At 44.2% G+C, this 15,465-nt stretch overlaps 1 protein-coding gene across 1 annotated transcript in view; it reads right to left on the bottom strand.

The window, feature by feature from the left end:
• The window catches only part of exoc4 (exocyst complex component 4), a 164,116-nt gene that overhangs the window by 11,278 nt on the left and 137,373 nt on the right, over positions 1 to 15,465 (bottom strand). The window contains exons 15-17 of the mRNA XM_053650543.1: positions 8,173 to 8,314; positions 5,360 to 5,538; positions 3,783 to 3,942 (exon numbers count right to left, since the gene is read on the bottom strand). Of these exons, the coding sequence (XP_053506518.1) occupies positions 3,783 to 3,942; positions 5,360 to 5,538; positions 8,173 to 8,314 (481 nt within the window). The remainder of the gene's footprint in view (positions 1 to 3,782; positions 3,943 to 5,359; positions 5,539 to 8,172; positions 8,315 to 15,465) is intronic.

Raw genomic sequence — 15,465 nt, forward strand, 5'->3', positions numbered from 1 at the left:
CCGACTACGAAGACTTGTACGGCTTATTAGATTAACGCGGACGTCCGCTATATAAATCCGCTATACTAAAACACTCTAGATGTCGGTTTAAAAAAATAAACAAACAAACATCCTTGCACTTTTAGGCCGCCGGTTAACGTCGCAACGGATTCTGGGTAGTGACGTCAATCGGTTGCGACGGTCTTGATTCTCCTGCGATATCAACACGTCTTCGGCGTGTTCAGTTTGAGCCTGAGCGTAACATAAGCGAGGAGGCTAACACAGAAGACGTTACTCAAAACGTCCATCAGAATGAAGACGATCCGAGAGTTGAGGAGGTGAGAGCGGGGCAAAATCCACAATGTCTGTCCGGCGACTGCGCGTCTATGCCGACCGAGAGCGTTTGTTGTTCAAGGTAAGCATATGGATTAAACTCTCATGTCGTGATGAAACGTATTCTAATGTCAATCATTTTTAGAGATTATCAGCCATCTCTCCGTCGTGTACGTTATCCTGTTAAAATTCCGACGGCCGGCGCGCCGTCGCCATGTTATGAGCAAATCTACACAGCTTCTATGTGTACGAGGGTACTCATATCTTTGGAAAGCGAAGATACTAGTGATTTGATTGATACAAAACGTTTTGAGATACAATCACAACAGCAGCTACAAGCAGCATTTACACCGGTAAAGCTCCAAACAATCCAATTATGTAAAAAAATATATTTATTCCACCTTTCAAAAGAGACCAAAACCTTGCATGTACTCCAAATGGTTGAATAGCAGCTTCAATTTTACTTTGGGTACGCCTTGGCTAGGCGTTTCAGGCAAATTTTACAGGAGCTTTACGTTATGAGAATATACAGAAAAAAAAAACGCTCTGACAAGATGCTTCCAGGTTTGATTATATTTACAGACATGCCCAGTATCACACAAGAGCTAGAAAATTACACACAAAAGCAGCACAGTGAATGTGGTGTATCCTTTTCCTGCTGCAGGGCTAGTAGCTAATTCTTTTGCGTGCTCAGGTGCGACCGTTTTACGTCATGCACCGCGCATGACGCATAATGGCGGCCTCCGCGGGTTAAAATACGTATTAAATATTAAGGATTTTTAAAGTAATGAACGTATTTTAGTAGGAGAGGGCAATTCCTGCGTGTTAAGGCCTTCAGAGTCAGGGTTCCATTTAAGAAGAATCAGATCCTTACCACCAGATTAACAGATTAACTCGAATCCCACGCAGGACAATCAGAGTCGTACACACTCCAACGTTTGCACACCATTACACACATCCTTTCACCAGACATCTGAACGCATCATCTGTAGTCTCTCATACACACAGAGTTTTGTTTGTTTGGGGGGTTTTTTTTTTCTCCCCCCACCGATAGATGTCAGTGTTTCCAAAGCGTTCACGGAGTGTCAGAGCTGCTGGGAGTCACTGCTCCGCTCCTCCACACTCCCACTCTTTCTGTGCGCGAGCTCCAATCGATGGTTATTACCGTGTCCTTGGCCCAGTTGCCCAAAGCAGGAGTTCAGATGGGAGCCAGGCCAACAATTCCCTCGTTCCTGAGGGGGGGGGGTCTCTGTTTCTCTCTCTTCCCTCCCGCCATCCACAGATCTGCCATTTACAACCGTCCGACTGCACAAACTCTCACGTTCACACGTTATGAGTGAAAAATGGCTAGCTAATGAGACAGACAGAGAGAGAGAGAGAGAGAAAGTCTGGAAGGAAAAAAGCAATCCATGCATCCCTTATAATAATAAAGTATAAAAGAAATAAAATGGAGTAATAAAGGCAGATACAGTGTATAGGTCCATTCATCCGTTTTCCGTACCGCTTATCCTACACAGGGTCACGGGGAGCCTGGAGTCTACCTCAGGGAGCATCGGGTACAAGGCGGGGGACATCCTGGACGAGGTGCTGACCCATCACAGGGCACAATCACACACACACACACGCTACAGACAGATTAGCCATGGCAATCAGCCTACAACGCATGTCTTTGGACTGGGGGAGGAAACCGAGGTACCCGAAGGAAACCCTCGAAGCACCGGGAGAACATACAAACTCCCAACCCTGGAAGTACGTGCTAACCGCTAAGCCACCGTACCCCCAAGTGTATGGGTATTGTGTGGTATTTAAATATTTTAATTATGTACCAGAACAACAGCTGTACATCTGCAAATATTACGGCGGTAATAGCTGCAAATTAATGTCCAATTTACTCTTGCTTTTGCATGTACGTGTGTGTGCATGTGTGCGTGTGTGTGTGTGTGTGTGTGCGTGCGCGCATGAGTGAGTGTGTGCGGGCCGGTAAATGATGCAAGCCCGAGGCACAAACACAGAACGAAAAGCTTATAAATGAATACGTATAAATACATAGATTAAAGTAGTGAACTGAAATGCGATGTGTCTGGTGAAACAACACAGATGCCAGCTGTGTGTAAACACTGCAGAGAGAGAGAGAGAGAGAGAGAGAGAGAGAGAGAGAGAGAGAGAGAGTGGGAGAGAGAGAGAGGGAGAGAGAGGGGGAGAGAGAGACAGACAGAGATAGAGAAAGAGAGGGGGGGGGAGAGAGCGAGCGAGACAAAGAGACAGACAGACAGACAGACAGACAGAGATAGAGAAAGAGAGACAGAGAAAGAGAGAGAGAGACAGAAAGAGAGAGAGACAGAGAGAGAGAGAGACAGAGAGAGAGAGAGACAGAGAGAGAGAGCAAGAGAGACAGAGAAAGAGAGAGAGACAGAGAGAGAGAGCAAGAGAGACAGAGAAAGAGAGCGAGCAAGAGAGAGAAAGAGAGAGAGACAGAGAGAGAGACAGAGAGAGAGAGAGCAAGAGAGACAGAGAGAGAGAGAGAGAGACAGAAAGAGAGAGAGACAGAGAGAGAGAGAGACAGAGAGAGAGAGAGCAAGAGAGAGAGACAGAAAGAGAGAGAGACAGAAAGAGAGAGAGACAGAAAGAGAGAGAGACAGAGAGAGAGAGCAAGAGAGACAGAGAAAGAGAGAGAGACAGAGAGAGAGAGCAAGAGAGACAGAGAAAGAGAGCGAGCAAGAGAGAGAAAGAGAGAGAGACAGAGAGAGAGACAGAGAGAGAGAGAGCAAGAGAGACAGAGAGAGAGAGAGAGAGACAGAGAAAGAGAGTGAGCAAGAGGGAGAGAGTGAGCAAGAGAGAGAGAGACAGAGAGCAAGAGAGAGAGAGACGGAGAGCAAGAGAGAGAGAGAGAGAGAGAGAGAGAGAGAACTATCGCTACACAACACTGTTCTGACTCTAATGCTTTCATGTGTTTTATCATAAACACGGTAAAACACTTCGTGACCTGCTGTTCTAGGAAAACAATCAGCAACGCCTAGACGTAATGAGTTACAGTTCCCTTCCCGAAGCTTCCTGTTATCACTTACGTTATAGCAGCTATAAACAGTCGTTCCCTCACCAGCCTCTCTTGTTTCTTAACCTGTCGATGTTAATAATATCATGGAACTGAGAAAACACACACACACGAAAAAACTCCTCGGTTATAGCTTTACCAAAATTAAATAACTGTCTCCTTACAGCAAACACCAAACTGTTACTATGGAAACAATACCGTATTAAAACGAGCGCAATAACATAAACCGGCGCTTGCAGCTGACGTTACAGACAATTAATCAGCACCTTCTGACCAATCAGAATTGAGTATTTAACAGGGCTGTGGTATAATGCGCGATGATGTAGTATATGTACGTAGTGTGTGTCTTGCTCGCAGGACAGAGGAAGAAATGTGTGCGGAACTGAAAGATCAGATAATCAGTAAAGTGTGGCGTTACCTAGCAAAGTCCAGATCGGCCTCGCGCGACATGGTGATGTTGGTGAGGTTCTGCTGGAGCACAAATATGTTCCTGCACATCTTCTTAATTCCAGACTCGCTGATGCGCTTGAAGTATTGAGCTCCGTTGATCAGGATGCAGGAGATCAGGTGGCCCAGACCTGTACAGCAGAGCACAGCGAGAGAGGGAACATCACCACACGCTAGCCTTCCTTCCTTCCTGGCTACAAACTGCGACGTGTATGCTGATCTTCGGTTATTAAGCTGGATTTTCTTGTATTTTGGGGTAAAAGCACACGAAGAAACCGTGACGGAGAGCTCTCTGTAACAAGCTGTGGAATGTTTACTTTCTTTTCTTTATATTGTGGGGAAACAGATGTTACGTACAGTAGTTAATAAGAAAGTAATGAACTAAAGCAGATTTTGAAACCACTGTCTATTTGTAAACTGTATTTGTAAACTCGACACCTCGTTGTAAAACTATTCAATCTGTTTTTCTTCCTTTTATTTTTTTCCTTCTTTCAGACAAAAAAAAAAGAAGGGCCTAGAATTTTCCGTGCCATCCTTAATAAATATATTCGACTGACGTTAACTAGATACTCATCTATCCATCCGTCCTGAATGGGGCCTGGAGTCTATCCCACGGGGCACGAGGTGGGGGACACCCTGGACAGGGTGCCAACCCTACCAACTCCAAACTACAGACATTTTGGACATGCCAATCCGCCTACCATGCATGTCTTTGGACTGGCGGAGGAAACCAGAGTACCCGGAGGAAACCCTCGCAGCACCGGGAGAACATGCAAACTCCGGAGGCCGGATTCGAACCCCCAACGCCGGAGGTGCGAGGCAAACGAGCTAACCATATATACGTTCTCATTTCTCGTTTACATTGTCCATCTACAGCGACGGAAAGCGAGGACGCTGCATCGGCGTGTAGTTTTATCTAGAGAATCGAGTCGAGAAGAGAGAACCTGCCATAAACTTACTAATGTGAGATGGAGGAAAGGGGCGGGGCTTCTGCCGAGTGCCGGATAATATCAGAGCGCTCACGAACATATAACTGTCAGTCATTCCAGATTCACATGTCGATCGGCTCATGTGCCGTTTGTACTGGAAATTGCATTGCACATTTCCGAGTGAGATACTGTACTGTAATGTTAAATTAAATGCTTTAAATAATAATCTAAAAGGCTTCACAACAGCATGGATGAACATTTGTGCAATCACAGCAATATATAACGGGCTATTTTGTGCATATAATCCCAATTAAGTCCGTTTTACTTCCAGGTTGTAAGAATACAAAATGCGTAAAGGGCGCTCCACGAGCACGAAACCGTTCGGTATAAAACTCGTCACGTCTAAAAAATCAATTCTTAGGTGCCGGCTATCATTTTGTTTTTACAGCACACTCTTTTACAGACGCTCTTCAAGCTGTCATATACAATCTGCCCATAATAACCTGCAATTTACTCCCTACATTACGAGCTTATTAGCCCGTGGACGATTACTATCGCAGCTTCAGTCAAAGAAACATAAAATGCACACGCACACAAACACACACACACACACACTCACCCTCGAAGATGTACTGGAACTTGTGCTGCTGCAGCGCGGCTCCCATCACCTCCTCGATGGCGCTGATGTCCTTATTCAGCTTGACCACCAGGGGGTCGTAGTCCATGCTGGCGGCGTTGGCCACGATGGCGTAGTTGCCTTGCTTAGCCAGGGGGATGAGATAGTGGAAGCAGTGCACCCTTCAGACAGAGACGCAGAATCGTTACGCTCATTAGTTGCCATGTTAATAAATATATTCTGTACTGCACATGTAATACAAGACGGTCCCAAAAGTCTCCATACATAGGGAGTCTTCCAAAAAGTACATACATATCATTTTTTTTGTTCAGACAGTCTTTAAGAACGCCGTAAGAAGAACGTATTGAAGTTCTCGTTCTCGTGGATGGATCGGGAAGCTGTCGCACGGTCGCGACGGACTTAAACAGGAAGCACGTCGAGCACATCGCACGCGACGCTTATCACCAAATTCAAAAAGACTGGAAGAGACGTCCACGCACATCCACTGACGAACGTACAACCGACGTGACTTTTCGGGACACGAGTCCCGCCCGAGCAGATAAAGCAGAACGTCTACGCGTTACATATTCTCGAACCGTTTCTCTTACAGGACGAGACATCACAGCAAGATATCAAGGCAATGGCCAAAACATTTCGTGTGTACACATCGCAGTTTTCCGCCATGCTGCACAGGATTATGGGATACGTAGGACAGAGGAGGATGTTGCTTCATCCCTTCCTGCCTACAAATATAGTGTTTGTTACGTTTCTTTTTTTTCAAACTTATTCATATTTAATCTCCAACAAAACAACCGTGAAGATGAGAGCGCGCGCTTTTCCCGCTCGACTTGTGCTGTCCTGACCGAGATAAAGATTCGTCCGTAATGACCGTCTCTGGGCTACACCTTCATCGGCCTTGCGTAAAAACACCCCGAGTTTCCGGCGCCATTAAAAAGCTATGAGTGCCGCCATCCTGCCACCAAACCATGAAGCCTCCATCTTCTCCTCCCCTGGCTTAATTTACTCCCGAGCACCGTCAAGGGAAATTTGCTTGATAGGAAAAGTCAATAACGTGTGACACGAGAGCAGGGAGTTATTGTTTCCGAACCATCAAAGAGAAGCACGTAAGCTAATCATTATCAGGACTGGGAAGAAGGGGGTAAACAGAGTTGGGTGTAAACGTGCAACAAAAGGAACGTTTATTCTCTTTTTTTTTTTTTTTTTAATGCAAAAGCTAGCAGGGGTTCGGTTAGCATTATTCAATTTGATTTTACGCGTACAGCGATTTTACCAGTACAATAGAGCATGTTTCTAGAAATCCGGTGGTTTCCTTCATCACCCAGAATGCCCTCCTGATTGAGGAGCCTGTGCTTCTTCTATGGAATGAGATCTTTTAAGCCTGACCAGCCCTCTCACCTCTGTATCTTCTGTACGCTCTGCTCAAACTGATCAAACGGTCACGCTAACACCGCCGCTCGACTTTGATGTTCTGCATGAACATCTCCGCTACTTCTGCACCGTATCCGTCATTAGTACGGCGATGAACGTCGCTGGAAAATGTCCGGCGAGAAAAGAAGCTCTTGCCGTTCTGTTTTGTTTTGTTTTGTAGGAGCTAACGGTGAAAATTGACCTTTATCACTCATGCGTGAGATCTTGGAAATCATTTCCCCTTTTTAAAATGCCATCGCAACTGCGCTAGCATCAGCGCGACACCCAACCGCTAGCTCCTCACAGAAACGATGAAAATATCGCATCAAAGAAAGAAAGAAAGAAAGAAAGAATTCGGTTCAGAATCGCTAAACACACAAATCACAAACATTTCAATACAGTATAAACATATTTAACGCGTTTCGGGATGGAGTTTTCTCTTAGTGACACGAGGCAAGCGCAAAGAGAAAAACACTAGAAGCTAGAAATGCACTCACCGTCCACTTTAATAGGAACACCTGTACATTTATGCAGTTCCAATCAGCCAATCACGTGGCAGCAGCACAATGCATAAAATCATGCAGATCTCTCTGTGACTTTAACCGTGGCATGGATGGTTGTTGGTACCAGATGGGCTGGTTCGAGTAGCTCGGAAACCTCTGATCTTCCGGGATTTTCACGCAAAACGTTCTCTAGAGTTTACACAGAATGGTGCAAAAAAACAAAAAGCACCGAGGGAGTGACAGGTCTGTGGGTGGAAAGGCCTTGTCGATAAGAGAGGTCAGAGGAAAACGGCCAGACTCTGGTCTGAGCTGCCAGGAAGTCTATAGTCGCTCAATCACTCTTTACAACCGTGCTGAGCAGAAGAGCATCTCAGAATGTACAAAACATCAACACTTGAGATGAATGAGCTACAACAGCAGAAGACCAGGTTCAGGATCAGGTTCCACTTCTGCCAGCCAAGCAGTTTCTGAAACACTCAATACAGCCCATCTGGTACCACCAACCACGCCACGGTTAACGTCACAGAGATCACACGTTTTCTTCATTCTGATGTTTGATGTGAACATTAACTGAAGCTCTTGACCTGTACCTGCAGGACGTTACGCATTGTGCTGCTGCCACATGATCTGCATGAATGAGCAGGTGTACAGGTGTTCCTAATAAAAATGGACGGTGAGTATATATTCTTTTTTTTTAAGCTTCTTTATTGTTTTGGACAAGCCTTATGTCTTAATGCGGCACACCGTGCTCAACTTTTAGGAAAAAATCCTTAATTAACAAACTAAATTCAGTTGAAGTCAACCTAGAACCTGGTTCCAAGATGTTGGTGTTGCTGACGTGACGTGACGTGATGTGACTGGCTGATCCCTGAAGGTTGAACCTACCTGACCTCCAGGTGCAGCACGAGCAGGCAGCGGTCAGCGATGTCCTGGAAAGATCTGGCAAGGTCTGAAAGAGTCTGCAGGATGTGCTCCCGATTGCGAGCGCTCTCGCTGCTCGCCTGTGTGTCCGAGCCTGGGGACGCACCTACACACACACACACACACACAAATTCTCTCAGACTCTAGGCTTCAAAATACTGCATACATTTCAGAAATTGATCCCTTTTCTTTTTAGAAAAGTGCCAGACAGGGGTGGATAACGGGGCATTCTGCACCACAAAGTGCGAGTGTGTGTGTGTGTGTGTGTGTGTGTGTGTGTGAATAGACGGCCATAAATTACACCACAGAAGATCAGAGGCAGAGAGACTTTGGCAACACAGCTCACCTAAGCGCCATTTTAGTCAATGAGTCACAGGGATGCACTCGGATGCAGAGTGACTACTAATAGATGTGTGTGTGTGTGTGTGTGTGTGTGTGTGTGTGTAGTAGAAGATCAATGAGACAGAAAGCATGGTGATGGGCCTTGACCTGCTGAACCTATTCGCAGCGTCTCTCCTATCTTTTGAAGGTCTCACACACACCATCCATAGCACATTTATTAGATATACGTTTAACAACAGCAACAACAACAACAGCAGCAACAACAACAACAACAGCAACAACAACAAACTGCAAAGCAGATGGTAAATTAAACCAATTCTTCAGTATACTGCACAAGACTCCGCTGGTTTTAAAGTTTTTATTTGAATTGAATGTTAACACTTTGATATCACTTCATATAAAGTGTACAGGTGTGTGCGGGTCAGATTATTTTAAATGCCGAATGAATTCCGCATGCACTCGTATTTGTTGTTATTTAAATCTGAATAAATCCGAAACCAAATCTTTCCACAGTGGCAGAGCGAACGGGTGAAAGAGCGCTTTCTGAGCCGCGGGGTGCAGATCGTCACAGCTCGAAGAGGACTCGCAACGGAGTCGAACGCGACAGCCGTGTGAACTCTTTCTGAACATGAGATGTGCGGACGAGTCTGCTCCTTCTTGTTACTAATTTGTACGCCAGAAAAATCCTTAAAGTTACAACTGTCAATATTTTCCATCTCTTAGTAGAAAATCGTGTAGAAAATCGTTTAAGCCATTGTCTCAGAAAACGTGTAGTACGAAACTTTCGAAACATTGTTTGTACTTTGACGAGCCTCTCATCAGTCTTCTAGTTAAACACACCTGAACAACCGTACGTTTTGAGGGTGGGGCTTTGTGTACATGAGTAAAAATTGTTAAAAATAATAATTAAAATCGCGTACGGTGGATTAGTGGTTAGCACGTTCGCCTCACACCTCCAGGGTTGGGGGTTCGATTGGGGTTGGGGGTTCCCACCGTGGCCCTGTGTGTGTGGAGTTTACATGTTCTCCGTGCTGCGGGGGTTTCCTCCGGGTACTCCGGTTTCCTCCCCCAGTCCAAACACATGCACGGTAGGCTGATTGGCGTGTCTAAAGTGTCCGTAGTGTATGAATGGGTGTGTGAGTGTGCCCTGCGATGGATTGGCACCCTGTCCAGGGTGTACCCCGCCTTGTGCCCGATGCTCCCTGGGATAGGCTCCAGGTTCCCCCGCGACCCTGAAGAAGGAGTAAGCGGTAGAAGATGGATGGATGGATGAATAATTAAAATCATATTCAACTCCAAACCCTTAACCATTATAGACCTTTTTTTTTCTTTCCCCATAAATCTTACCTAATGCACCGTTCAAGTATACGACTGAATACAGAAACAACCTACTGCAGAAAGATTTGACCTTGCTGTGACCTTGACCTTACATCTGGAATGAAAATTCCATATTATGCCATTACAGTTTTACCAAATCCTTTCTTCTTCTCTGATGTGTTTGTTAAACGAACGCTTTGCAGCTCCTTAACCGTTTAAACTTGATAAAAGAGCCCACCTGGCACAAGCTACTTAATAATAAAAAAATAAATAAATAAAAAGTAAATAAAAAAAAGGTTTTCTTTCAATTTAATCACAATTAAAAACATTGTTTTAAGTTGTTTAATTGCCTCGATATATAAATATCAAACATGCTGAGATAGTTAGAAAATATTGTGGGTGGGTCCGAACAGAAATCACAGCAGGAGTGTGTGTGTGTGTGTGTGTGTGTGTGTGTGTGTGTGTGTGTGTGTGTGTGTGGCGTTTTCCCAGCAGTACTGATAGTAATTTTGATACGATTACAACTATTCATTTTCCATAAGAAATGTCTTGCCGGGTTTCTCATCACTACAGACGCGCGCAGACGTTCGACTTTGCGTGTTTGCTCCTTCGCTAAGTTAATTAAGGAGCTCCTCTTAAAGCAAACTGAAGACAGATAAGGCTCTATTTGACGCGCGGGATTAAAAACACGAGTGATGAAAAGCAAATATCGTATGGGTGTCTGTGTGATTACATATATCGCTCATCCTTGGCTCATGTGGGAACTGAACAGACAGCAGGCTTTATGAGAGTCCGCCATTAACCCCGCTACAGCATCCTTTTGTTTTTGTCGACGCTCAGGCCGTAACGGGCGGGAAAAAAAAAAGATCAACGTCCTGTCGAGCTTTTCATTAACGAACGCTTTTCAATAACCGTATTATATTTACATACACAAACCCGTTCCTGTGAGCATTAACGCTGAATACTTCATAATCTATACTCTAATATGCAGTAAAGAAACATTGTAAAAATAAATAAATAAATAAATAAAACAATAATCAATATCTCTAGCTTCGGTTTAGATGTGATAAAAGCTCCCTATTTTTACTTGCATCTCAAAATCGCTGGCTTCATCTACACACACACACACACACACAAATAAACTTTATATACACACCTCTCTAATTAGAGGGAGGGATTAATCACGCGACTAAACGACTAAATGATACAATTTTTAAAAACTGTAGTGTTTTATTCCTCTTCCACCACAGCAATTTGCTCATTATTACAACATTTCATCCAAATGACATCGTGTCATACTTTTTGTCCAGTTATATTTACATTTATACCATGGTCTGTCCGAATACCCGATTCTGATTGGCTGGAAGGCGTGCGTTCAAACTGTATCACGCACAGGTAGTTCAGTCAGTTTAATCGCCGATCTAAATGAATGCGCTGTCTATACACAGCTGTAACCATAGTAACATACAGTTACACTCACAGCTTCATTATTAGTAGAGACGCGGCACAGACGCAGGTAACTCACACACGCACGGTCTCTCTCTCTCTCTCTCTCTCTCTCTCTCTCTCTCTCTCTCTAATAACTATTTACTATCATTCATTCAAATAAATGTCATCCAATCGCACTACTTCATCTCTGTGTATGATTTAGAGCGGGCAGAATTATAGATCTAAAGACGCGTATATAAAATAACTGAGCACTATTTCTATCCTTTCAGTCACGTTTTGCGCTGCAAACATCAATGACGGCTTTAACTCATCGCTGCCGCGGTATACGCGGGATAATCCACGGCTAGGCGTGCAGTACGCCACTTTAACGCAGGTTCTTTTCCTCCACGCCGTGCATTAAAATTGGGTAATGCACACCTAGCCGTGGATCATCCCTTACTTAATCAAATGAAACGAGTTAGTAGCTCTTTTTCCCAATTACATTACAGCAGCTAAACATTCCTTCCATCATTAGCCGCTTTTCTTTTCCTCGTTGTTGAAGTTAATAAGATAGAAACAAACAAACAAAATGCACGTGGCAGCGTGGGCGTGGTCGAGCGTCGGCTGTGGACGGAGAGGAGGAGGGTCGAACCGGCAAGTAACGTGTGATGATTCTCACCTGTATCTCATTACAGTCAGTCTACTGATTTACATATCTTTGTGCTTTCAGTGTAACCCGTAAGAGAGAGTGAACGCTGAATAAACGCGAACCCGGAGCTCAGGTAACATTTGGCCTGTCCCCAGAGTCCTCCTCCACGCCCTCACACGCCGGGGTTCTACAGCGCAGTTCGCCATGTTGCTGAAAAACCCACAGAGAGCAGACTTCAACTTACAGTTTAATGGTACAGCTTTACCTCTGACACTGGAGACTCCTTCCAGAAACGTTAAACAAAACACCGTTACTATAGAAACGATAACCTATTAGAAGAAGAGCATTAACATAACCCTGTGATTTGTATTTGCACCACTGTCAGAGCCGCTGCTATAGAAAATCAGTATCGGAGGTCTGCTCGTGAATATTAATGACTAGTGGGCGGCGGTCACGCTGTGAGTTGGAGACGCAGAGAAAAGCAATTCTACAAAATAAACTAAAATAAAAAAAACATATATACACAACCCCGATTCCAAAAAAGTTGGGACGCTGTGTAAAATGTAAATAAAAACAACGCAATGATTTAATTTTGCAACCTACTTAGCTGCGAAATGTTCCTCCAGCTGTTTCTGTTTACTGATGGGTAATTTTCCAGCTTTTCGTTGCCCCCGTCCCAACTTTCTTGAGATGTGCTGCGGCCATCAACATCAAATTCAAAATGACCCTATTTTTTCCTTAAAATGGTACACTTTCCTCAGTTTAAACATCTGATACGTTTTCTATGTTCTACTGCGAATAACATATGGATTCACGAGATTTGCAAATCATCGCGTTCGGTTTTTATCTACATTTTACACAGCGTCCCGACTTTTTTGGAATTGGGGTTGTAATATAAACTAGGCAAGATTTTCAGAGTCGAAATCGGTTCGGATGAAAATGTACTCATTTTATGCCCTGATGTAAGTAATACTAAGAGATATCTTTCTGATTTAAAACCGAAGAATAAAACGTGCGCATGTTTATACAGGACCGAAATAAACTGTAATTAGATTGAGAAAGCAGAATTTAAATTTAATTTTTTTTTTTTTTTTTTACAGAGATAAGCATAGTGAAGACGGCCATGTCTGTTCTGGTTATTATAGTTCACAGTTCTGGACTGCAGCCACGTACACGCCGTCTTAAGCAAAAAAAAAAACAACTAATTGGATGCAAAAGCAATCTGCAATTAACCCTGAAATGTGGGTTACATGGTTTAAGTTTGGAAGTGTGAACACGTGCATTAAGCTGCAGTTTCACGTGTGTGTGTGTGTGTGTTTGGCTAGCAAGCCGCTTGTATCTCAAATCTTGGCATGAAAAGCATTCTCTGATCCATCATCATCATATACAGTCATGTGTGATAACACACGTGTGTGTGGACATATTCGCTCTGTTGAAACCCTATTTGCGCGAGTGTGTGTGTGTGTGCGTGTGTGCCTCCTGCTGGGAGATCACAGAGCAATGGAAGCACCCCTTTTTCCTCCCTCAAAGACCAGCCCACTTTGATGATGCGCTCAAGCCTGCGCCGCATGGAGCCGCCAATTTGGAGCAGCGAACGCACCGCCGTCTCCCTCCAGACTGGCACGTACACGTACAGTGAGAGTCACTCTTTTTCCCTCTCCTTTGAGTTCAATGCTTTTTTTGTACCTCACTTAAAAAAAAAAAAAAAAAAAAAACGTTTTTATTTTTTTTGTCTGTGTTAGGAGTTTATTCATTTGTTTTGAAATCGTATCCTGCCGGAGCGTCTGTCTGTGCCATCTGTGGGAAGGAAGACCCTCGTAAAGAGAGCAGCAGAGTGTTAAAGAAGTGACGAGTGCTTTCTGAAATTCTCCATGATGCGATATAACCCGATTATAAATATCTCTCTGCCTTCCGAAATGACGATGAGGATCCGTTTAACTGAAAGTCGGCACTGAAACTTCGAAATATATATATATATATTTTGTGCTTGTTTATAGCAAGTGTTACATGTTGGAGGAGTACCAATCACTCGTCTTAGAGTTTATCTTAATCTTAAAGCACTAATTACTTCCACTGCTGCTTTGGCACTCAGACAGACTCGCGTCCTGAACGTTAGACAAGGGGGGAGGGGTGTTCGGGCTGCTTGAAGGCTTTTCATACAGAGAAACTTTTTCACACTTATACAAAGTCTGCATTCAGGACTGGTGTTCGGGGGTTGGTTACCTTGTTACCCAGGTGTGTCCTGTTAGACCGATTGTTTAAACAATAAATAGCTCTGAACATCTACTCTTGGTTTTCGCTTACAGTTTCACCTGTGAATACTGCATTTGTTGTTAAAAAGGATAAGCCAACATGAAGACTAAAGAGCTGTCTATGGGAGAAAAGTAAGCCATTCTGAAGCTGAGAAAAGACGGATCACAAACACTGGACAGAGCCAATGCAATAATTTGGAATCTCTTGAAAAAGAAAGAAGACACTGGTGTATTGAACGGCAGACACCGAATGGATCGGCCAAGGAAACAACAGCAGCTGATGACAGAAACATTGTGAGATCTGTGAAGCAAAACCCCCAAAACAAGTCAGTGACATCAACAAAAAACCTCCACAGGGCAGCGGTGAAGATATCACAAGAGGGGGTTGTATCAATAAGGTGTTCCACCTCCTTCACTGAGCATGATAACCCTCTCCCGACCATCAGGAAACTCGAAACAGAAAGTAATGTGACGAGATGAAACAATCACGTTACCCGGCATGCGTTTAGCTTGTGGACCACACCAGGGTTCGCACCATTTTCAAAAGAACCAGGGATCAGTTCTCTGGTCCACTCCTGGACTCACACTCCAAACGTACTGAACACTCCGGTTAAACGGCACAGAGTCCGGGGGGCTTGGGGACTAGCCAGAGTGCTTTAAGAAGCGCTAAGCCCCTAAAGAACTAAAGACAAGGCTTTAACTCTTCTTATGTCATGAAATCAGCAAAAAGTTCCTTCAAACATAAAATAATTCTGACCTCTGCAGCCTGAACTGGTGCTAATCCCACAGCAAGAGCGAAAGAAAGCAAGAGACCGAGACACGGAGAGAGAGAGAGACTCATGAATTATGCATGAGCTCATCTGAGAGTGTTGATTATTCATCTACAGTAACAGCACTAACATCTGCATAAGGAGAGCACAGCACTGCTGGCTCATGACCTCTGACCTTTGCTCTGTGCCTCCATGGCTACAGCTCAGCGACTCGGCCCTCGGGGCGACCAGGAAGGAAGAAAAGAAAAAGAAAAGTGAGTGAGGCAATCATTTAAGGTTAAGACAGTGTGCATCTCTTTGTGTGTGTGTGTGTGTGTGTGTGTTTGTGTGTGCATATATTATCTTAATATAGCACTGAAGGCAGTACAAGATGCACATTACTTGACCTCCAATTTCTTTACACAGCACTAAAGGCTACAGAGCTGCAGCGCGCTGCATTTGTTTACTCTTATAAAACGGGTCTCCAGAGACGCATACAAAACACGAGCTAGTCTTAATT

Source organism: Ictalurus furcatus, chromosome 19 (assembly GCF_023375685.1).
Source record: "Ictalurus furcatus strain D&B chromosome 19, Billie_1.0, whole genome shotgun sequence".
NCBI classification, from domain to species: domain Eukaryota; kingdom Metazoa; phylum Chordata; class Actinopteri; order Siluriformes; family Ictaluridae; genus Ictalurus; species Ictalurus furcatus.